The 21,833-nt window shown below is 58.7% G+C and overlaps 2 protein-coding genes across 2 annotated transcripts; both read right to left on the reverse strand.

The window, feature by feature from the left end:
* Positions 1-1,742: 1,742 nt before the first annotated feature.
* On the reverse strand, positions 1,743-6,809 carry OPTC (opticin). Its single transcript, XM_088067056.1, has 6 exons — positions 6,588-6,809; positions 6,116-6,251; positions 4,423-4,581; positions 3,099-3,301; positions 2,266-2,361; positions 1,743-1,913 (listed from the first exon to the last, which is right to left on the reverse strand). Exons 1-6 carry the CDS (start codon positions 6,807-6,809, stop codon positions 1,743-1,745), a joined length of 987 nt encoding a protein of 328 aa, XP_087923182.1.
* A 5,124-nt stretch (positions 6,810-11,933) lies between these two features.
* On the reverse strand, positions 11,934-21,187 carry PRELP (proline and arginine rich end leucine rich repeat protein). Its single transcript, XM_005529298.3, has 3 exons — positions 21,061-21,187; positions 15,347-16,298; positions 11,934-13,322 (listed from the first exon to the last, which is right to left on the reverse strand). The coding sequence occupies exons 2-3, from the start codon at positions 16,281-16,283 to the stop codon at positions 13,144-13,146; spliced, it is 1,116 nt and encodes a 371-aa protein (XP_005529355.2). The 5' UTR covers positions 16,284-16,298; positions 21,061-21,187; the 3' UTR covers positions 11,934-13,143.
* Positions 21,188-21,833: the final 646 nt, after the last annotated feature.

Genomic DNA, 21,833 nt, shown 5'->3' on the forward strand with positions numbered 1-21,833 from the left:
GTTTCTGTAAACCCGGGAGCCATCCCTGCCCTGCCCTCACCCTCCTGCCGCAGCCCAGCCTCCTCTGAACCTTCCCCGGTAATTCCCGGGATATTCCCAATCCCGGCGGGCATTCCCGGGAGACCCAAAGCCTCCAGGAGGGAGAGCGCGGTCCGGAGGGAAGGTCCGGCATTCCCGACACTCTGCCTTTGCCCTCTAGCGGGACGAACGCGAAGGACCTGGCTGGGAAAATTCGGCCAGTTCCATCCTGCTGGAGCCTGATTTGCAGAAATCCCAACTTTTCCAAAAGAAATGAGTAGCTCTGAGGGGGATTTGCTGGAAGAGAGATGAAGTTTGGGGGCGTTGTGTTGCCTTGGGCGGCTTTGGGGTCCCCTCACCCCCGGGGAGGAGGGAACAGGATGGGACAGGGGCATTCCCACCTTTTCCAGAGCTCTGGAGGGGCAGAAGCGGGGCTGGATTTGGGACTGGGGGCTCCATCCCATGGGAACAGCGGGATAAATGCTGGTGGGAAGGTGTTGAAAGGGTGGATGGGGATGGAGGAGGATGCGGGGACAGAGCTGAGCTGTCTCAGGGGTGACACGACAACAGCGGCAACAAATCCCGGAACTTTGGATAAAACAGCTCCAAATTCCCATTTCCCAAGGATTTTGGGTCAACAATCCATGCCTGAGCTGGGTTTTGCATGGAAAAATAAAGGTGCCACTCTCCTCTGCGTGCTGTGCCATGGGCTCCTGGTCCCCATGGATGAGGAGCTGGATCCTCTTCCCAGGTTTTCTCCAGCCGCCTTCGGATGCCTCCCCGGGCTCCGAGGATGTGGGCTGAGCTCCTTGGTTTCAGTTCAGGGGTTTGGATTCTCCGGGGATGTGTCATCCCCCTCGCGGTGTTCCTCACACGTGGATAAAAATATAGGGGATGAATACATCGTGTCAAAAATATCTCACACCACTGGGCAGCTCCTCTCGGCTGCTGGAAGCCGGGATGATCCCAGAGATTTTAACTCCATCCCAGTGATTTTCCTGCTGCTCCTGGCGGGGCTGTTGGACGTGAGGATTTCCAGGTTTCTCCGCAGTTTCAAATCCATGGATACCGTTCTAAATCCAGGGATGCCCTCCCAAATCCAGGGGTGCCCTCCCAAATCCAGGGGTGCTGGAGATCCCACCCAACGCCAGGACAGCTCCCAGTCCCTGTTCCTGGGACTGCAGTGAGTCTGGGATGAGGGGATGGAAAATTCCCGTTTCCCTGTGCAGGGATTTCCCATTTTATCCTCTCTGGGAGCACACGGGGACTGTCCAGCTGTGCCCAGAGGTCACATCTGGATGTGAAACACCCCCTGGAGCTGCACAGCTGGAGCTGGGGACGGACCACACCTGAGAGGGCCCGAGTGTCACCTCCCTGGAGCAATTCCAGGACACCCTGAACAGGATCTCAGGATCTTCCCGAGGCTCTGGGAGGGAATGGAGGGAGAAACAGGACTCAGGGAAATCCCATCTGTGCAAATTCAAGCAAATTTGGGTCTGGCCGAGGACTTCCCTCCACTCTCACTGCCAAGAACAAGACTTTGGGTGCATTTAAAAATCTTCATTTTATTTTTATTTCATTACTCCCCGCTGCGTTTGCCCCAGCACCGAGCTCACACTGGGGTGAGACACCCCCGCCTTATCCACATTTCCCACGGAGCAGCAGGGGCCGAGAGCTCTGGGACGGGATTTGGGAATATTTTCCCGCATTTCCAGCTCGGGGGCTCAGGAGAAGCGCCCGGTGGGCAGGCGGGGCAGGCAGAAGAAGGCGTTGGGGAAGAGGCTGAGGTTGATGGGGTTCCCGTCCAGGCGGATGTCCTCGAGCGCCCGGCGGATCTGGCCCTGGTCCTGGCTGTCACAGAACGTGTCCTCGTGCATCGTCTGGATGTTGTTGTTCTGGAACATGGAAAGGGGCGAGGACGAGTCAGAGGGAGCAGGAGCAGGAGCAGGACAATGAGGACGAAGATGAGGAGAAGGAGGATGAAGAGGAGGAGAAGGAGGAGGAGGAGAGGATGGAGAAGGCAGGATCTGCTAAACTCAGATAAATCTCATCCCACTTGGAGATGCAGGGAAAGGGACAAATCTGAGTCAAAGGGATGAGGAGGAAGAGCAGGTCCAGGCCTAGGCCCAGGATCAGGATCAGGGCCAGTACCAGGACAAGGAAGAGGAGGATGAGGAGGGGGAGGAGGATGAGGAGGAGGATGAGGAGGGCTGGGCTCTGCTCAGGCACAGACAAACCCCGTCCCACCTGGAGGTGCAGTGAGCGCAGGCTCTCGGGAAGGGGCACCGGGATAAAATCCAGCTGGTTATCGGAGAGATGGAGGAACTGCAGCTGCTTCAGATCCTGCGGGGAGAGGGCAGAGAGGAACCTGCTAAGGATGAACCCCGAGAGATGAACCCTGAGAGATGAACCCCAATAGAGATGAACCCTGAGAGGTGAACCCAAATAGAAACGAACCCCTAGAGATGAACCAATGAACCCCCTAGAGCTGAACCCCCTTGAGCTGACCCCTCTAGACCTGACCCCTCTAGACCTGACCCCTCTAGACCTGACCCCATAGACCTGTCCCCATTGACCTGACCCCCTTGAGCTGACCCCATAGATCTGACCCCTCTAGACCTGACCCCTCTAGACGTGGCCCCATAGTCCTGACCCCATAGACCTGACCCCATAGACCTGACCCCTCTAGACCTGACCCCATAGACCTGACCCCATAGATCTGACTCCTCTAGACCTGACCCCTCTAGACCTGACCCCGCTAGACCTGACCCCATAGACCTGTCCCCATTGACCTGACCCCCTTGAGCTGACCCCTCTAGACCTGACCCCTCTAGACCTGACCCCTCTAGACCTGACCCCATAGACCTGACCCCATAGACCTGACCCCCTAGAGCTGACCCCATAGACCTGACCCCTCTAGACCTGACCCCTCTAGACCTGTCCCCACTGACCTGACCCCATAGACCTGACCCCATAGACCTGACCCCTCTAGACCTCACCCCCCAGACCTGACCCCCCAGCTCCCACCCCTCTGCACCCCCGTGTCCCCCCGGGCCTGGCGGTTGCCATGCCGGACGCACGCGGAAGGCCTCGGGGCGCAGCCCGGCGCTGGGGATGCGGTTGAGGCGGGCGTCCAGGCGGACGATGCTGCGGGGCAGCTCGGGCAGCGCCGTCAGGCGGTTCTCGGGCAGCAGCAGCTCCTGCAGGCTGGGCAGCAGCCGGAACGCGTCCACGTCCGCCCACGAGATGGAATTGCTGCTCAGGTCGATGCGCTTCAGCTTCTCTGAGGGGAGCAGGGAAAGAGGGAGAAAGCCAGGGCCGTTTATTCCCCTCATTCCCCATCCAAATCCTGTTCATTTCCCTCCGCCCAAAGATGATTTTTATGCGTTTTTCATATATTTGTAGCTCTGTAGGCTGATATTATCCAGCTCCTTAACCAACTCTGGAAATTTTCCCACCCTCTCTCTCAGGTTCTGGAACAATAAACTGACCTTCCAAACATGTTCCTGAAATGTTCAATAATATTGGATTATATTCATATATATATATATAAAATAAATAAATAAATAATATTATATTATATTATATTATATTATATTATATTATATTATATTATATTATATTATATTATATTATATTATATTATATTATATTATATTATATTATATTATATTATATTATATTATATTATATTATATTATTAGATATTATATTATATTATATTATTAGATATTATATTAGATATTATATTATTAGATATTATTATATATTATATTATTAGATATTATATTATATTACTAGATATTATATTATATTATATTATTAGATATATTATTATATTAGATATTATATTATTAGATATTATATTATATTACTAGATATTATATTATATTATTAGATATTATATATAGTATATATATTCTATATTATTAGATATTATATTTATTTATATTTAAATTACTTATATTTTAAAATAATAAATATAATAATATATACTATATATAATATTATATATATTTAATATATATAAAATATCTATTTGAATACATCTATTCAATAATACTGAATAATATTCAACAAACAATATTCCTGAGATATTGTTTGGTGTTATTCCAAGGAGGGGACCTACGATAAGAAGTGGGGCAGGATGGGGTCGATGCGAGGCTGGAACGACCAAATCCTATTCCATGCACCTATTAAATATCCCAACCAATTAACCTGATAAAACTGCAGAAATTCAAATGCACCTTCAGACAGGTAATAATTAACCTGATAAAACTGCAGAAACTCAATCCCGGCTGTGCCCATCACCACCAGCTTCCCATCAAATCCTGATTTTTAACTGCTCTACCCTAACTCTGCTGTGAGGGGTTTTTCCTGTGGGTCCCGCCGACCGGGACGCACCGAGGCCGGAGAAGTCTCGGGCACGGATGGCCGCGATGCGGTTGAAGCGGGCGTACAGGTACGCGGTGTCCGGGGGCAGCGCCGGGATCTGCTCCAGGTCGGCGTCGTCGCAGTACACCGAGGTGCCGAGGCACAGGCACAGCAGGCAGCTGGGCAGCCCTGGGGGTGCAGAGACAGCCTGGGCATGGAAACCACCCCTGACCCCACAAAATACCCCACAACAGTGGGATCTTCCCACCCTGTTGTGGGTTTGTGACACCCAGAGTTGTCACAGCCCCCTGACCCCATAAAACACCCCACAACAGCGGGATCTGCCCATCCTGCTGTGGGTCTGTGACACCCAGAGCTGTCACAGCCCCCTGACCCCATAAAACACCCCACAACTGCGGGATCTGCCCATCCTGCTGTGGGTCTGTGACACCCAGAGCTGTCACAGCCCCCTGACCCCATAAAACACCCCACAACAGTGGGATCTGCCCATCCTGCTGTGGGTCTGTGACACCCAGAGCTGTCACAGCCCCCTGACCCCACAAAATACCCCACAACAGCGGGATCTGCCCATCCTGCTGTGGGTCTGTGACACCCAGAGCTGTCACAGCCCCCTGACCCCATAAAACACCCCACAACAGCGGGATCTTCCCACCCTGTTGTGGGTTTGTGACACCCAGAGCTGTCACAGCCCCCTGACCCCATAAAACACCCCACAACAGCGGGATCTGCCCACCCTGCTGTGGGTCTGTGACACCCAGGAGCTGTCACAGCCCCCTGACCCCATAAAACACCCCACAACAGCGGGATCTGCCCACCCTGCCATGGGGACATGGATCTGTGACACCCAGAGCTGTCACAGCCCCCTGACCCCATAAAACACCCCACAACAGCGGGATCTGCCCATCCTGCTGTGGGTCTGTGACACCCAGAGCTGTCACAGCCCCCTGACCCCATAAAACACCCCACAACAGAGGGATCTGCCCACCCTGCTGTGGGTCTGTGACACCCAGGAGCTGTCACAGCCCCAGCATCACCCAGGCAAGACCGTCGCAGCCAAAAATTCCTGTTAATAAACGAAGTGCCCAAATCCCTCCTGCAGGAGGAGGGGAGATTAAAGCCCCCAAATTCAGCTTTTTACACCCAAATCTCTCCTGGCCCCCTTCCATTTTCCCGCTGGAGGAAGCAGAACTCAAGAAAATTATTTTAGATCAAGAAAAATCTGTCCCAGTGGCCCCAAAGGCCCCAGCATGGGGGGCAGGAGGAGTAAAACGGAGCCCACCCCCTGCACCTGATCCCCCTCCTCTCTCCGAGCTCCATCCCGATCCCCCCCCAGGTTCCCCATCCCTTCCGGGGGGGGTTCAAAACAGCTCAGCACAGATTTCCTTTCTCCTCCCACTTAATTTGTCCCGGTCTGGAGTGACAGAAAAGGGATAAAGATATTTATCCTCGCTCCAGGATTTTAATTGTTGCTAATTTAATTGCCACTGTGGCAAAGCCTCTGCTCATTAAAGCATCACTGCTTTGCTGGAGTTGTTTTTTTCCCAGAAATTTCTCTCTCTGTCGCCCTCCTGCCTCGCTGTGTGATCAGACTCAACCCCAAAACCCTGCAAAGAGCTGCTGGCAGCACAAGAATTCCCTTTTTTTCCCCAAAAAAACTCCACCCCTGTGATGTGGGGATGCATCCCGAGGGAACACAACTCACCCTGCCCGGGGATGGGAGCTGGGGGCGTGGGGCCAGCGCCGCTCGGGGGCTGCTTTGGGGTTCCAGCTGTGGTTTCACTCAGCTCTGGGTGGGTTTTGGGGTCCTTGGGGCGAGGAGCCAAGGTGCCAACCTCGATCTGCAAACACAGCTGGGCGTGAGGGTGGGTGACGTCCCGCCCCGGGGTCACAGGCACTGGGTTGGGGTTAGGACTTCCTTCTTGGAAAGCTCTCCAAGCTCTCCAAGGACCCCTCCTGGCCCAGAGGGATGAAAGAATCCTCACATCCAGGCGCTGGCAGGGGGACAAAGAGCTGGCAGAGGTTTGGCTCGGGTAAAACCTTCCCCAGCACCGGGAGAGCTGCCAGGGCTGCTGCTGCTGCTGCCAGAGGCTGCTCGTCCTGCGGTGCCACATCCATCCCTGGCACCAAATCCCTGTCCCGGGATGCACCCAGGGGCTCTCCTGCGTCCCCCTCACCTTCGGGACAAGGTCCCCGTAGTCGTAGAGCTCCTCGTAGTTGCTCAGGTCCAGGATCTCCCCGTAGTTATCCAAGGTCAGGTCGTAGTTGTCCGAATCAGGGTTTTCATAGAGGGTCAGGTCAGCCTTGGGCTTCTCCGCCTTCCTCCTCTCCTTGGCTGGGACAGCCCAAAGCGTCCCCAGGCACAGGCTGGCCACTCCCAGCCAGCCCAGGGGACACATCCTGCGCCCGGCCAGGGTCACCGCGCCGAGGGATGGGGCCTGGAACGGGCACCGAGAGCTGGATGGATGCGGGGCAGGGATGCGGCTGAGCCAGCCCGGGGGGAACAGACAGCCCCCAGCCCCGGGGGGACAGAGCCCCAGCCTCGGGGGGATAGAGACACCCCCCAGCCCCGGGGAGGGACAGACAGCCCCCAGCCCCGGGGGGGACAGGGAACCCCCCAGCCCCAGAGGGGACAGACAGCCCCCAGCCCCGGGGTTGTTCGGTGACCCTTTTCAGCCCATTTCACGCTCGGCTGTGCAGGAGAGGCCCGGCCGGTGTTTCCCGGCTTTCCCAGCCCGGGGGAGTGCGGAGGGGGTTGGGAGATGGGAAGGGAGTCGGGGGTGATGAGGGGGTCGGGGAGTGATGAGGGGGTCGGGGGATGGGGAGGGGGTCCGGTCCCTGGCCCAGCAGCAGCCGAGGGGAACCAGCCGCCCCTGGAACTGCTGCTCCCCCCTTCTGCTCCCACATCCAGGTCTCGGAATCCCGGGATTCTGCTTCTCCAACATCCTGGGGAACCAGAGGCCGCAGGATCCGTGCGACAGCACGGGGAGCCCCCCAGTCCTCGCAGCTCCACATCCAGAACCTCCAGGGCGCATTCCCACAGAATTCCCTCCCTCCGGGCTTCCCTCCCATGGGACACCCACGGCAGAGTGGGGGGAGGCTCCCAACCCAAATCCCAAATACCAAATCCCAAATCCACCACTCAGCCCAGAGATTTTTCTCTCCGTCCTGAGGATGCTGCTCCCAAATTCTTGCTGTTTCCCCCTAGATCCGCCTTTTCCCAGTGCGCTGAGCCCCCTGGCACCCCCCAAACCCTCCCATTCCCCAACTGCCCCAGCCCGGGGGGGCTCTGGAGGAACCAAAGGGAGCCGGCACCGACGTACCCCCTGTCCTTCCTCTTCCTCCTCCTCCTCCTCCTCGGCGTGGAGAGCCCCGCTCGGCGGCAGGGGCTGGGGGAGCTGCTGGGGAAGGGCTGCCGGGCTTTTAAAGCACGGACAGGAGGAGGAGGAGGAGGAGGAGGAGGAGGAGGAGGAGGGGGGCTGCTCTGGGGGTCCGGCCGAGGGGACAGGCAGGATGCGGCCAATCAAACCGGCGGTCCCCTGCTGCGACCTTACATTGTCGCCAGGGCCAGCCGGCCCTGGTGGTGGCTCTGCTCCAGCCCGGGCTGGGGCTCAGAGGGGCGGCAGAAGAGGGGGACGAGCGCTGATGGCTCCCTGGTGTCCCCAGAGGCAGGGGGACACGGCTCTGGGCAGGGCGACAAAGCCAGCGCCACCCCAGCTGGTGCCACCAAAGAGGGACCCCAAGCTGGGTCCGGCCCCGGGGACGCCCCAAAGCACCAGGGGGACCCCATCCCAGGGTTTGGGGGGCTGCACAGACCCCCCCACCGCCGGCCAGGGCTTATCTCGGGGGGCCACCCCCCTCCTGGGGGATGTCACCGCGGGGCTGGGACTCCCCAGGAGGGGCAGAGCGAGCACGGCAGCCCCTCCTGGGCAGCCTCGTGCCCACCCACGGCCGCGAAAATGTTCCTGTCGCCAGCGGCGCATCGCCCCCCACGCACCACCCACCCTCCCGGAGCACCCATCTGCTCGAGGGGCGGCCGGGGACACCCCCGCAGCCCCCCCAGCCCCCCGTGGGCACCGGCGGCATCCGCAGCGCCCCCAGCCCACCCCGTGCTCCCCCCCAGCCCCGGCCAGGACAGCCCCGCTCAGCACGGAGCGGCCGCTAATCTTCATTAAGCCCCTCATTAGGCGGCTCGGGGGGCACCGTGAGGGAGGCGATGTGGCAGCTCGGGGGGCGACAGCGCTGCCAGGGGAAAGGGGCTGGGCCCGGGTCCCCAGGACAGCGGGGTCCCCAGGACTGAAGGCTCCCCGAGGGGTGAAGGGTCCCCGAGGGGTGAAGGGTCCCCAGGACTGAAGGGTCCCCAGGGCTATGAGGTCTTTGGGGTCTTTGCTTTTCTGTGCTGTCCCCGTGAATGATGTCCTGTCCTTGTCCCCACAAGCAGCAGCCTCCCCTTGTCCCCCGTCAGCGTTCCCTGCATGGTCGGTGTCACCTGGAAGGTCCCCGCGCCTGCCACCGTCCCAAAAGTCCCTGAGCGCCCAGCATCCCCCGAAGGGTGGGTGCCAAGCCTCTCAGAGCGGGGGGTCCCTGTTCGGCACCCACAGATGGGGTTGGGGCGTCACCAGCTGCGAGGGGGGATTGACTGGAGCCAGAATTCCCCCTGATCCCAACCCCTGGGGGATCCAGAACCTTCCCAGCACTGGGAACAGCAGCTGAGGAGTCCCCACCCCTCTAATGTGGGGTTAACACCACTAATCCCAGCCTTCCCCGTCACCCCACAGGAGCAGCTTCCCAAATCAGCTCAAATCCCGAGGGGGAGCACCGAGGGTTTGCAGGGAGCAGTTTTGGGGTGCTCAGCTCCCGTGGGAGAAGGGTCTGACATCCCGAGCGAGGGAAAAAAACCCCGCCGCGACTGGGGGATTCACGCTCCGGTTACGAAACATCGGGGCTGGGAGGGGCGGCCCCACAGCCGCACCCAAAGCCGCTCAGCCCCTCCCGGCAGCATCCCCACGCCTCATCCCACATCCTCACACCTTCCCCCACAGCCGTCCTCCCTCTCCACTCGGGATTCGCGTGGGGGCAGCGGCAGCAGGAGCGGCTTTGAGGACGCTGAGGGGACGCGCGGGAGGAGAAGCCGCTGCCGCCGCCCACCCGGCTCGTGTGGGAACACGCGCAGCCCGAGCCCGGATCCCCGCGGCTGCCGGGGCTGGGAGAGCACCGTGGAGGTGGGATGCGACCCCAGGGATGGGGGTCTGCATCCCAGATTTTACAGGGAAGGACGTGGATGCTGGGATGGAGCTGTTATCCCGTGTATGTGGATGCAGGATTTTGGGATGTTATCCCACGGATGTGGATGCAGGATTTTGGGATGTTATCCCATGGATGTGGATGCAGGATTTTGGGATGTTATCCCACGGATGTGGATGCAGGATTTTGGGATGTTATCCCATGGATGTGGATGCAGGATTTTGGGATGTTATCCCGTGGATGTGGATGCAGGATTTTGGGATGTTATCCCATGGATGTGGATGCAGGATTTTGGGATGTTATCCCACGGATGTGGATGCAGGATTTTGGGATGTTATCCCATGGATGTGGATGCAGGATTTTGGGATGTTATCCCGTGGATGTGGATGCAGGATTTTGGGATGTTATCCCATGGATGTGGATGCAGGATTTTGGGATGTTATCCCACGGATGTGGATGCAGGATTTTGGGATGTTATCCCATGGATGTGGATGCAGGATTTTGGGATGTTATCCCACGGATGTGGATGCAGGATTTTGGGATGTTATCCCATGGATGTGGATGCAGGATTTTGGGATGTTATCCCATGGATGTGGATGCAGGATTTTGGGATGTTATCCCGTGGATGTGGATGCAGGATTTTGGGATGTTATCCCACGGATGTGGATGCAGGATTTTGGGATGTTATCCCGTGGATGTGGATGCAGGATTTTGGGATGTTATCCCATGGATGTGGATGCAGGATTTTGGGATGTTATCCCGTGGATGTGGATGCAGGATTTTGGGATGTTATCCCATGGATGTGGATGCAGGATTTTGGGATGTTATCCCATGGATGTGGATGCAGGATTTTGGGATGTTATCCCATGGATGTGGATGCAGGATTTTGGGATGTTATCCCACGGATGTGGATGCAGGATTTTGGGATGTTATCCCGTGGATGTGGATGCAGGATTTTGGGATGTTATCCCATGGATGTGGATGCAGGATTTTGGGATGTTATCCCACAGATGTGGATGCAGGATTTTGGGATGTTATCCCACAGATGTGGATGCAGGATTTTGGGATGTTATCCCACGGATGTGGATGCAGGATTTTGGGATGTTATCCCATGGATGTGGATGCAGGATTTTGGGATGTTATCCCGTGCTTGTGGATGCAGGATTTTGGGATGTTATCCCGTGCTTGTGGATGCAGGATTTTGGGATGTTATCCCATGGATGTGGATGCAGGATTTTGGGATGTTATCCCATGGATGTGGATGCAGGATTTTGGGATGTTATCCCATGGATGTGGATGCAGGATTTTGGGATGTTATCCCATAGAACCCCGTGATGGATCCTGGCAGCTGCCAGGGGTGGGAGAGCGGCTTTGGAGATCTCCATGCTGCTCCCACTGGGAAAATCACCCCAGGGAGGTTTTTAGGAGTTCCCCTGGTGCCACGGGAGCAGCTCATGGCTGTCACCTGTCCCGACGCTCGGTGTCACCTTCTGCTGGGGTGACAGCAGCGTGTGACACTGCCTTTGACTCCAGGGCTGTGAGCCCAACCCCTCAAACCCTGGTTTGGGGTCAAGGCACCTTAAATCCCACTCCATCACCACCTTCCACCCCCCCAGGCTGCTCCAGCCTGGCCCCAGAAACTTCCAGGGATCCAAGGACAGCCACGGATTCTCTGGGAATCCCATCCCAGCCCCTCCCCACCCTCCCAGACAAGAATTCCTTCCCAAATTCAACATCACTGCAGCCAAAACCCCAAACCCACCAACCCCCCAAAAATATTGGGAGAGCTGTCCCCAAGCAAGGAAATTTTGCTGCTGGACGAAGCAGAGCCTGAGGAAGGCGAGGATGGATCAGGGAGAGCTCGGGGACCCTTGTGAATGATTTTATTTCCACTGCTGCAGGGAGTGGGAGTGAAAATCCCATAAAGTTGCCGGGTTGGGAGGCACACGTGGCTCTAGGAATATCTGTACATTCTACCAGTCTATATACACATCAGATATAAATATAGATAAATCCTATTTATCGGGGGCTCCGTCCGGGTTTAGGGCTGGAACCTGTCCCACCCGACTGCAGGGAGAGCTGGAAAAGGGATTTGATCGTCTGGAAAAACCTCCTTAATTAGCACGAGGTTTTAATTAAGGGGGAAAGGGGAGCATCCCTGTGCCATCCGCAGGGAGAGGGACACGGTGCCCGTCCGTGGCCATCCCGGGAAGGGTCAGTTCTGCTGGCTGGACACAAAGGAGCTTTCTTTGGTTTATTTAATGCTCATTGCAGTGGGATTTTGTTTTGTTTTTTTTCCCTCTCTAATGCTCGGCCTTTAAATCCAAATCCTGAGACTCAGGAAGAAGAGAAGAGAATAATCCCCCCTAAACCCGGACACCCTATAAATGCAGGTACAGCTATGGAAGGGGGAAGCGATACATGTGAGGACGAGGAAGAGAAGGGATAAAAATAGCTCTTCCAAAGGATAATTCTTCCCTTTTCTTTCCCCTTCCTTTTATTTCTAATAAAAAAAAAAAAAAAGGGCAAAACCCAGTCATGTGTGATTGGCTCCAGAGAGAAACTGAGCCGTGGATTTGGCCCTGAATCCTCAGAGGGAAGAGTGAAGGATTTTGGGATGGGGCTGTGACCCCATGGATGTGTCCCTGCGTCCTCCGATTTTACAGGGAAGGATTCAGGATGCTGGGATGGGGCTGTGACCCCATGGATGTGTCCCTGCATCCTCCGATTTTACAGGGAAGGATTCAGGATGCTGGGATGGGGCTGTGGCCCCGTGGATGTGGCCCGATATCCCAGATTTCACAGGGAAAGGTGCAGGATTTTGGGGTGGGGCTGGGACCCCATGGATCGGTGCTGGGATGGGGGATTTGAAGCCGGGAAGGGGCGGGTCTTGCCCAGGGGGTGTGGGAAGGTGCGGCCCACGCAGGGCGCAGGATCCAGGGGCAGGACACCCTTCCTGCTCCATCCCGGCAAATCCACAGCTCCAGGAGGGATTTAGATCCTCCTCCTCCAGGGAAATGTGGAGCCAAAGCTCTCCAGAAGGGCCCAGGTGACAGGAGTGTCCCCATCCCCTGGCACGGCCACATCGCCCATCCTCGCTCCACTTCCATGGATCCCACCCGCCCTCCAGGCCAGTCCAGCCTCCAAAATCCACCGGGAATCATTCCCCAGGAGCAGGGACACGCTCCAAGCCCAGCTCCTCCAGCAGCTCCATCCAGAGCGAACCCAACGCGCCCAGAACTCTGCTGGGTGCCAAGGGACGGACGGAGCCGGCTCGGGGGCTCGGGGACAAGGACAGGAGCTGGGGTGGCAGCCGGGACACGGCGCTGTCCTGCAGAGAGCGGTCCCCAAGGCTGTCCCTGCAGGGGAGGAAAGGGAGGAGCGGGGAGAGGGATGCGGAGGGAGAGGGGGGAGAGGGAGGAGAGAGGGTCCCACGTGTCAAACGCCGCCGGGGGTGAAATGTCCGAGCAAAGCCGGGCCTGGGAGAGGCTAAAACACCACGGACTGCAGCAGGCGGAAACACAGCATCAGGTCCAGAGGGATGGGCGGCTTCAGGAGGTTCCCGTCCAGCCGCAGGTAGCGGAGCCGCGGGACGCTGTCCAGGTCGGAGGGAGAGAAATCCTGGATGGACACCAGCGAGGTGGGGCAGATCTGCGTGCCGTTGATTTCTGTGGGGAGAGGAGGAAGAGCGGGATGCAGGTTAGGGAAAAGGGAATGTGGACAGGAAGAATAGAGAGTTGTAGATTAGGGAAAATGGAATGTGGGAAGGAGGAAGAGCGGGATGTAGGTTAGGGAAAAGGGAATGGAGGCAGGAGGAAGAACGGGATGTAGGTTAGGGAAAAGGGGAATGTGGGAAGGAGGAAAAAGAGGGGTTGGGAAAAGGGAATGTGGAGAGGAGGAAGAGCGGGATGCAGGTTAGGGAAAAGGGAATGTGGAGAGGAGGAACAGAGGGTTAGGGAAAAGGGAATGGAGGCAGGAGGAAAAGCGGGTTAGGGAAAAGGGAATGTGGGAAGGAGGAAAAAGAGGGTTGAGGAAAAGGGGATGTGGACAGGAGGAAGAATGGGATGCAGGTTAGGGAAAAAGGAATGTGGGAAGGAAGAACAGAGGGATGTAGATTCGGGAAAATGGATTGTGGGAAGGAGGAACAGCGGGTTAGGGAAAAGGGAATGTGGACAGGAGGAACAGAGGGATGTAGGTTAGGGAAAAGGGAATGTGGATGGGGATTTTTGAACCCTCCCCGTTATTGAACCCCAAACTGGGGCTGTTTTGCCAGCAAAAGGGACAATCCCAGGCTGTTCCCAAAGCCCCAGCGAGAGGGAGAATCTGGCTTTTCATCAGGAGCGAAGTAGGTCACGTTCCTCCGGAGCGTGGTGAGGGATGCGGTGACATTCCGGGGAGAAAAGGGATCATCCCTCTCCCGGAACCTGCCGAGCCAGCCCTGAGCTTCCCAAAAAAACATCAAGGAATCCTGCTCCAGCCCCGTCACGCCGGAGATAACGTCAGCACCCAGCTCGTTCTCGCCTCTGGAATTCCACGTGTCCCTGGCCAGCTGGGGCCTGTGTTATGGAAAATAAACCCCGGGATTCTGATGTCAGAACCTGGCCCCAGGGATGGGAACCTTTTAAAAACCGGGGAAACAGAAGAGGAGAAGCTGGGTCAGGGCGTGCACAGGATTTCTGTCCATGGAAAGCACCGGCAGGACCTGGATGCTGGGAGTGTGGGGAGCCAGCAGGAGTCACCACCTGCAGCCCGAGGTCCCTCCTGGCTCAGATTTTGTGGTGTTTGATTAAAATTCAGATTAATGAGCGTTGGAGGTGGATGTGATCACAGCAGGGTCCTGGAGATCCAACAGTGGAAACATCAGGGGAGACCAGGAATCCTGGAATGGTTTGGGTTGGAAGGGAACATAAAGATCACCCAGGGACACCTTCCATTATCCCAGGCTGCTCCAAGCCCCATCCAGCCTGGCCTTGGACACCTCCAGGGATGGGGCAGCCACAGCTGCTCTGAGAATTCCGTTCCAGACCCTCACATCTCTCCCAGAGAGGAATTTCATCCCAATATCCCATCTATCCCAGCCCTCTGGCACTGGGAAGCCATTCCCTGTGTCCTGTTCCTCCATCCCTCACCCCAAATCCACCTCCAGCTCTCCTGGAGCCCCTTTGGGTGCCGAAATGGGAATGCAGTGGGATTCTGTCTCCTCCTCTGTGCTTGCCCTCTTTCCACACATCCCAGGCTCCTCTCCCATGGAATTGCAGCTGTATTTCCCTGGAATGGTGTGAAGCAGCCTTGGCTGCCCTGCCTTGTTCTCCCCATTCCTTCCCCCCACGGCTCCGCTCGGGAGCCGAGCTGGGATATTTCCTCACCATCCCGAGCTGTGTGTTTGGCATCTGGTCCTGAAATACGTGCCCAGGCTCTCCTCGTTAAACATCCCGATTTTCTCCAGGGAAAGAGCTCTTCCAAGAGCAGGTGGCCCCAAAGAAGACAACCAGGAAAAATCCTGCAGCACCAGGGGGGGGGTGGATTTCACTCTGCTCCTCCCCTTCCCCCCCAGACCCTTGCAGCTCCCACCTCATCCCACCGCCGCTTCCCCCTTTGAAGGGATCACATCCCACCAGGTGAGAAATGACCTTTCCAAGGTTTTTCCCCAAAAAAAACTCCCCACATGCCCCAGCCAGCCCCTGGGACTCACTCTCGATGGAGTTGTTGTTCAGGTAGAGGTGCTCCAGCTTGGAGCTGATGAAGGGCACGTTGGTGAGCTTGTTGTGGGCCAGGTGCAGCACCAGCAGGTTGGTGAGGTTGAAGGAATTTTTGGGCAGCCCCTTATCTGAGATCTGGTTGTAGTTGAGCCGGATGAAGGCCAGGTTGGGAAACTCCTTGAAATAATCGCTGGGGATGTCCTCAATGTTGTTCCTGTCCAGGAAGAGCTGGTGGATGGCGCTGGGCACGCCGGGGGGCATCTTCCTCAGGATGTTGTGGGCCAGGTTGAGCTGCATGAGGTTCTTGAGCCCCTTGAAGGTGTTCTTGTTGAAGACGCCGTCGCTCAGCTTGTTGTGGTGCAGGTCCAGCAGCACCAGGTTCTCCAGCTTGTTGAAGACGCCGCTGGGGATCTTGGAGATCTGGTTCCTGCTGAGCCGCAGCTGCTCCAGGTTGGGCGGCAGGAAGGCGGGCACCTCCTTCAGCTGGTTCCTCTCCATGTAGAGGAAGATGAGGTTTTCCAGCTTCTCCAGCACCTTCCTGTCCACCTTGCGGATGCGGTTGTTGTCCAGGTTGACCCATTTGAGGCCGGTGGCGTTGCGGAAGGACTCCTCGGGCAGGTCGGCGATGAAGTTGTTCTGCAGGTACAGGTAGTGGATGCGGGGCGGGATCACCGGCACCGTGCGCAGGTTGCGGCTGTCGCAGTACAGCGCCGACGGGAAGTCCGGAGGGCAGTAGCATTCCCGGGGGCAGTCGGGGAAGATGGACGGAGGGCCCGGAGGGAGGGGAGGGGGCAGCTCGGTGGGCTCGGCCGGCTCCTCGAAGGGCGCGGGCGGCCGGGTGGGTCTGCGCGGGGGTTTCCGCCGCTGCCCGCCGGCCGCTGGCACCAGCGCGAGCACGAGTGGGAGAAGGAAGGCCAGGGCCACCTTCATGGTCCAGGTGTTTTCCTGAGGGGACACAAGGAGAGGGGGCTCACCAGGCTTTTCCCAGCGGGATTCGTCACCCAGGCAGGATCAGAGCTGAGCCGGATGCCGGGCAAGGCAGAGGAAGGGTGGGAAGGAGCACGGAGAGAGGGGAGAGGGAGGAACATGAGGAAAACCAAAGGAAGAAGGGAAATGGAAGTGAAAGTGAAAAAGGGAAAGTGCTGCTGAGATGGGAGAAGCCTTTGGTGCCCCTGGGGCTGCTGGTGCCAATTTTGGAGGGAAATGCGACACTTCCAGCTCTCCCATCCAGCACAGCAGAGTGGGATTCGCTGTCCACCCTCCTTTTCCAGCCCATTTCCAGCTCTCCTCACACCTGGAACCCCCAATTTCCATCATCCCTGGAGAGGGAAAAACCTCCACCCAACGTGGAGCGGGCCACACCAACCCCCAGCAGGATCTGCATCCCACCCTGGATGTGCCACCCTCTTCAGCCCCACCTCTGCCAGCCCCAGCTCCCTTCGGAGCGATCCCACGCTTTCCTGGGGCTCCCAGGAATTGATTTTCTCCAGGAAAAGATCCCGTTTTCGCCCCCCCTGCAGGCCCAGCCTGTTCCTCCCGGCTCCATCTGGCTCTGGTTAACCCCGCACGCCTCCCGAGCCGGCTGCTTTCCATCAGGGCTCTGGCATCTCGCTGGGGGAAGGGAGGAGCAGCGAAGGAGCCAGCGGAGCCCGGAGCCGCCGGATCCTGAGCCCAGCAGAGCTGCAGCAGGTCCTGGCTGGGGATGGATGCGATCCTGTCCCTGCATTCTGGATTCAGTGTCTGGAAAATGGGAAAATGGGATCTGCTGTTTGTGCGGTGCCCTTCCCATTCCTCCAGCATCCCGCTCCTTCCCTGGCCACAGCACATGGATCTCGCTCCATGATGTTCCAGAGCTTTCCATGGGGTCCCAGAACTTTCCAGGGGGTTCCTCTGCTCCAGAACCTGGATTTTAGCCCCCACAAACACCCAGGGGAGTGTCGGGCGCTGAGAATATTCCAGCTGGGAGGTGATATTCCAGCTGGGAGGTGATATTCCAGCTGGGACGTGATCTTCCATCCAGGACACAACATTCCAGCTGGGACACGCTGTGATCCAGGTGTTGGACCCACTCAGGCCACCCAGCAATGTCCCAGCAGGGTGGGGGCCAGGGCAGTGCTGTCACCCCGCTGAGGCTGCCCCGTCACCTCCACAGGAGGATTTGACATCCCAGATGTTTGGGGACTCGGCACAGAGCGGGAACAGCCACCAGAGCCAGGAATCCCGGCTGGAGAGTGACAAAATCCTGTGGAATTTTGTCACTCGGCTCCTGTGGCGGGAGGCCGACCCCGCCCCACATCCGTGTGGGGACTGTCCCAGCCCCATGGCACTGCCACCACCCCTCCCCGGGGCGGGTCCCCAGCCTGCCTGGGGAAAGCAGCACCCACTTCCAAGCAAACTGCAGGAAAGCGGTGACATTCCCAAAAAACCAGGGATGCGACGAGCCCGAGGCCACCACAAGCGTCACAATCGCCTCCGAGCCGCTGGGAGATTCCAAGCCAGCCCCCCCTGGATCCGGAAAAGCTGGAAGTCTGTTCTCCATCCAGTCGAATTTACTGGCGTGGATGCCGGGAGCCGAATTCCCGATCCCCCTGATCCGACTGGAGCCCCAGCACGGCCCCTGCTCTGCCAACCTCCCCTCCCGAGCTTCGCCCTCGCTCCCGACCGACGGGACAGCTCCGATTCCAGCTGCCCACAAGGAATCCGTGCCACTGGAACAAAGTTAAGTCATGGAGCAACGGAGGAATTCAGGAAACCGACGGCCTGGCATGGAAAAAAGGCTCAATTCATGGATAAAACCAGTCCTGACACCTCCGGAGCCGCTGAGCTCGGCTTGGCTGCAAGACCAAGGCACCCAACAGGTCCCGGGGTTTTTCCCAGAAGGAGCCAGCTGCTCCCTCAGCTGCCCCAGTCAGAACGGACAATAAAAGAAAATAAATTAAAAATCGCCGCAGCAGCTGGAAATTCCAGCCCCGAACGCCGCTGGGGTTTGCTTTGCTCATAGTTTCTCTTCCCTGCATCCCAGTAACCCCCAGCTCCCAGCGGCGCTGGCTGCCAGCCCCGGGATGGGAGCCAAGGGCAGGGAGAAGCCGCCACCCCGGGCGAGAGGGAGCGGCACAAAGGTCGCCCCGGTGCGGGGGATTCGTCACGGGCTGAAGCCCCCGCGCTGTCCCTCGGGTGCCTCCTGCAGCGGTGAGGGGAGAGGGAGCAGCTGGATGCGGATATTTGTCCAAGATCCAGCTCCCGCAGAGGGATAAAGGGAATTTGAACTCTGGGAGAGGCAGGAAAAGCTTGGATGGCTGGAGTAGGGCCCCTTTCCAGCCCGTTGTTAGCTCCTCTCGTACATTCCCGCAATTCCCAGCATCCCTGGTGGGGGAAAAGCCTCCTTCCAGCCTGGGAGCGGGAATGTCGGAGCAGAACAGGGAGAGCAAGATAAAAATAACCACGAGGATCGGGCAAAGCTCATTCCTTGGCCTCCCTGGCGTCCAACCCCGCTCGTGTCTCTGCGAGAGCCTGGCCCAACGCGGAGCTCGTTATCCAGAGGGTCTGGAGCGCTGGGAATCGTGGAAAAGGGGGAGGGCAGCCAGGCTGTCACCCGGGCGTCGCCTGAGTCCCTTGGGAAGCGCAGCCCTGATGCAACAACCCCGCGGTTCTCGCCCTTTCCCAGAGAGCAGCGGAGCCGGGCTGGAGCCGGGACTCGGTCCTGCCGCATTCCCGCTGGGAAAGGCGCTGTGTCCATGCAGGGATGGGGGACACCCGCCAGGGCTCAGCCAGGACAGGGAGACAACAGCGCGGGGCTCCCGATCCAAAGGTTCATCCTTTCCTGTGTTCCCGGGTTCCCTCAGTCGCCGGGATCCATCCCGAGGGTTCATCCCGTCCTCTGTTCCCGGGTTCCCTCTGTTCCCGGGTTCCCTCAGTCCCCGGGATCCTTCCCAAGGGTACATCCCGTCCTCTGTTCCCGGGTTCTCTCGGTCCCCGGGATCCTTCCCAAGGGTTCATCCCGTCCTCTGCTCCCTCCTCCCGCGGCAGCGCCCGTGGGAAGGCGGCCCTGGCAGGGAGCACCTTCCCGCTGCTTTCTGGGTGTCAGCAATTCCTCCTTCCCTGCGTGTCCCGACCCTTCCCAGCGCCGCTCCCGGCTGGGATCCCGCTGCCACACGCAGTGGGAATGGCTGGACAGGGACAAAAGCGGATCCTGGCAGGAGCCGCTGCCAAAGCGCCGCCGGCCCGGACCCCACACACGCCCCGCTCCCCCCTCCAGCCGCCGCCTCGCCCCGCTCCGCTTCTCCCTCAGGCTGGGAAGCGGCTCCGAAGCCTCATTCCCTCCTCTCCAGCCTCTTCCACGGGCAGGAGAAACCTCCCAAGGCTGCGCTTTGATCTCTTCCCGGCTGGAAGTGCGGATCCCTCATTCCCCGGGGATACCATTCCCACATTCCGGCTGTCCCGGGAAAGGGCGCTGCGCTTCCCGGGAGGCAGCTCTGGGATGCTCTGGGAGCCACAGGAGGCAGGGCCGGGATCGCGGGATCCCAGGATCCCAGGATCGCGGGATCCCAGGGAACTTTCCAAGCCCTCGCGTGCCGCTCTCCAGGGGGATGAATTCCCATGTTTCTCTTTGGAGCTGCTTTTCCCTAAACCTCTCCATCCGGCGGGGAAGGGCAGCTTTGGGATGAGCCTCTTCCAAGCAACAAAACCCGTTTTTCCCGGGATTTCGGTGAACATCATTTCCCTCTCGTTCCTCCCATCGTCTCCTGGCGGAGCGGGGACAAAGAGCCAGCTCCGAACGGGACCCCCGCGGGGGGCGCGGGGAGGGGGCTGCACCTCCCCGCCCACCTGGAGCTGAGCTGGCTCCGGGCAGGAAAAGTGGGATTACGTGTCCTGGGAATGTGCGGTGCGATCCAGGCAGGAAAGCAGGGCTTTACCACCTACATTTTGGGCAGAAAAGCAGCCCCTTGGAGGCGGCCCTGGAGTTGTCGGGCTGCTCGCTCCCACCTCGCTCGGGTCCCTTCCGAAATTCCTTGTTCCCAATTCGGCACGGGGAGATGGGAGCAGCCCCCCAGAGCCCCCCCAAAGCCGGGTCCGGCTGCTCAGCCCCTGTTCCGCACAGGACAAGGTGTTCCGATGTCCCCGAAAGCTCCTGGTGGCATTCCTGGCTCCGGAGGGGTCCCTCCTCCTCCTCTCTCCCTTTCCTCGCTTGTTTTCCCTCCCGCTCTCCAGGGCGGGGGATTGTCCTGGCCATGGCCGGGGCTGTGCGACCCCCGCGGTTCCCCCAATTCCGGCCTCCGCCGCCCCCAGTTTGGGCTCTGCAGCCCCCGCGCCCCCCCCTGTTTGGCTGCAGAGACAAAGATCCTGGGTTTGGGGGTGTGGGGGACACACAGAGGGCACCTCAGTGTCCCCCAAAACGCGCCTGGCAGTGGCCGCAGTGCTGTCACACCCCCGGGGCTTCCCTGCGACCCCACAGCCCCCAAATCCCCCCCCCCCCCTCCATCCCGCGGCGAGAGAAACTCCTGGAACCGGAGCAGAGGGAAAGAACAAAGACTCCAGAGCGCTGCAGGACAGAAGAACCAAGAGGAGAGGGGGAAAAAAGAGGACGAGCAGATGTTTTTGGGGATGGAAGGGAGGCTGGAGAGGGCAGGAGCATCGTGGAGTCCTGTCTGGGAGGCTCAGGCAAGGTGAGAAGAGCCTGGGTGGGGGGAAACACCTGCCCAGAGCTTACCTGTGTGCACCTCTCCCTCCTCCTGCCTCCTATTAATCCCCAAGACAAGTTTCTCTCTGGCTTCTCTCTCCCTCCTCCTCCACCTCCTCCTCCTCCTCCACCGCCTCCTCCTCCTCCTCCTCTTCCTCCTCCTCCTCCCAGCTCCGCCACGAGCGAGCCCGGCCGGGGCGCGGGGGTTTTGTTGCTGGGAGCGGTGGGAGCGAGGGGGGCGGAGGACTGGGAGCACTGGGAGGGAGGGCTGGGAGGGAGGACTGGGAGGGAGGGCTGGGGGGGCTGGGGGCACTGGGAGCACTGGGAGCACTGGGAGCACTGGGAGCACTGGGAGCACTGGGAGCACTGGGAGCACTGGGAGGGAGGGCGGGGAGCACTGGGAGGGAGGGCTGGGAGCACTGGGAGGGAGGGCTGGGGGCACTGGGAGCACTGGGGGCACGGGGGGCACTGGGGGCACTGGGAGGGAGCACTGGAGGCACTGGGGGCACTGGGAGCGCTGGGAGGAAGGGCTGGGAGCACTGGGAGCACTGGGGGCACTGGGGGCACTGGGAGCACTGGGAACACTGGGAGCACTGGGAGCACTGGGAGCACTGGGAGGAAGGGCTGGGAGCACTGGGGGCACTGGGAGCACTGGGAGCACTGGGAACACTGGGAGCACTGGGGGCACTGGAGGCACTGGGAGCACTGGGGGCACTGGGAGCACTGGGAACACTGGGAGCACTGGGAGCACTGGGAGCGCTGGGAGGAAGGGCTGGGAGCGAGGCACGGTGACAACAATCACG

The sequence above is a fragment of the Pseudopodoces humilis genome, chromosome 26, assembly GCF_049639895.1.
Source record: "Pseudopodoces humilis isolate 2021_Gansu_Grassland_sample_001 chromosome 26, ASM4963989v1, whole genome shotgun sequence".
NCBI lineage: Eukaryota > Metazoa > Chordata > Aves > Passeriformes > Paridae > Pseudopodoces > Pseudopodoces humilis.

Excerpts from the sequence above, each read along its gene's own strand:
- OPTC (XM_088067056.1), bottom strand. The coding sequence starts at position 6,809 with ATGTGTCCCCTGGGCTGGCTGGGAGTGGCCAGCCTGTGCCTGGGGACG. Across the intron at positions 3,302-4,422 it reads CCGAGACTTCTCCGGCCTCG|AGAAGCTGAAGCGCATCGAC; the intron begins GTGCGTCCCGGT and ends TGCTCCCCTCAG. Across the intron at positions 1,914-2,265 it reads TGCGCTCACTGCACCTCCAG|AACAACAACATCCAGACGAT; the intron begins GTGGGACGGGGT and ends TCCATGTTCCAG.
- PRELP (XM_005529298.3), bottom strand. The coding sequence starts at position 16,283 with ATGAAGGTGGCCCTGGCCTTCCTTCTCCCACTCGTGCTCGCGCTGGTG. Across the intron at positions 13,323-15,346 it reads GAACAACAACTCCATCGAGA|AAATCAACGGCACGCAGATC; the intron begins GTGAGTCCCAGG and ends CTCTCCCCACAG.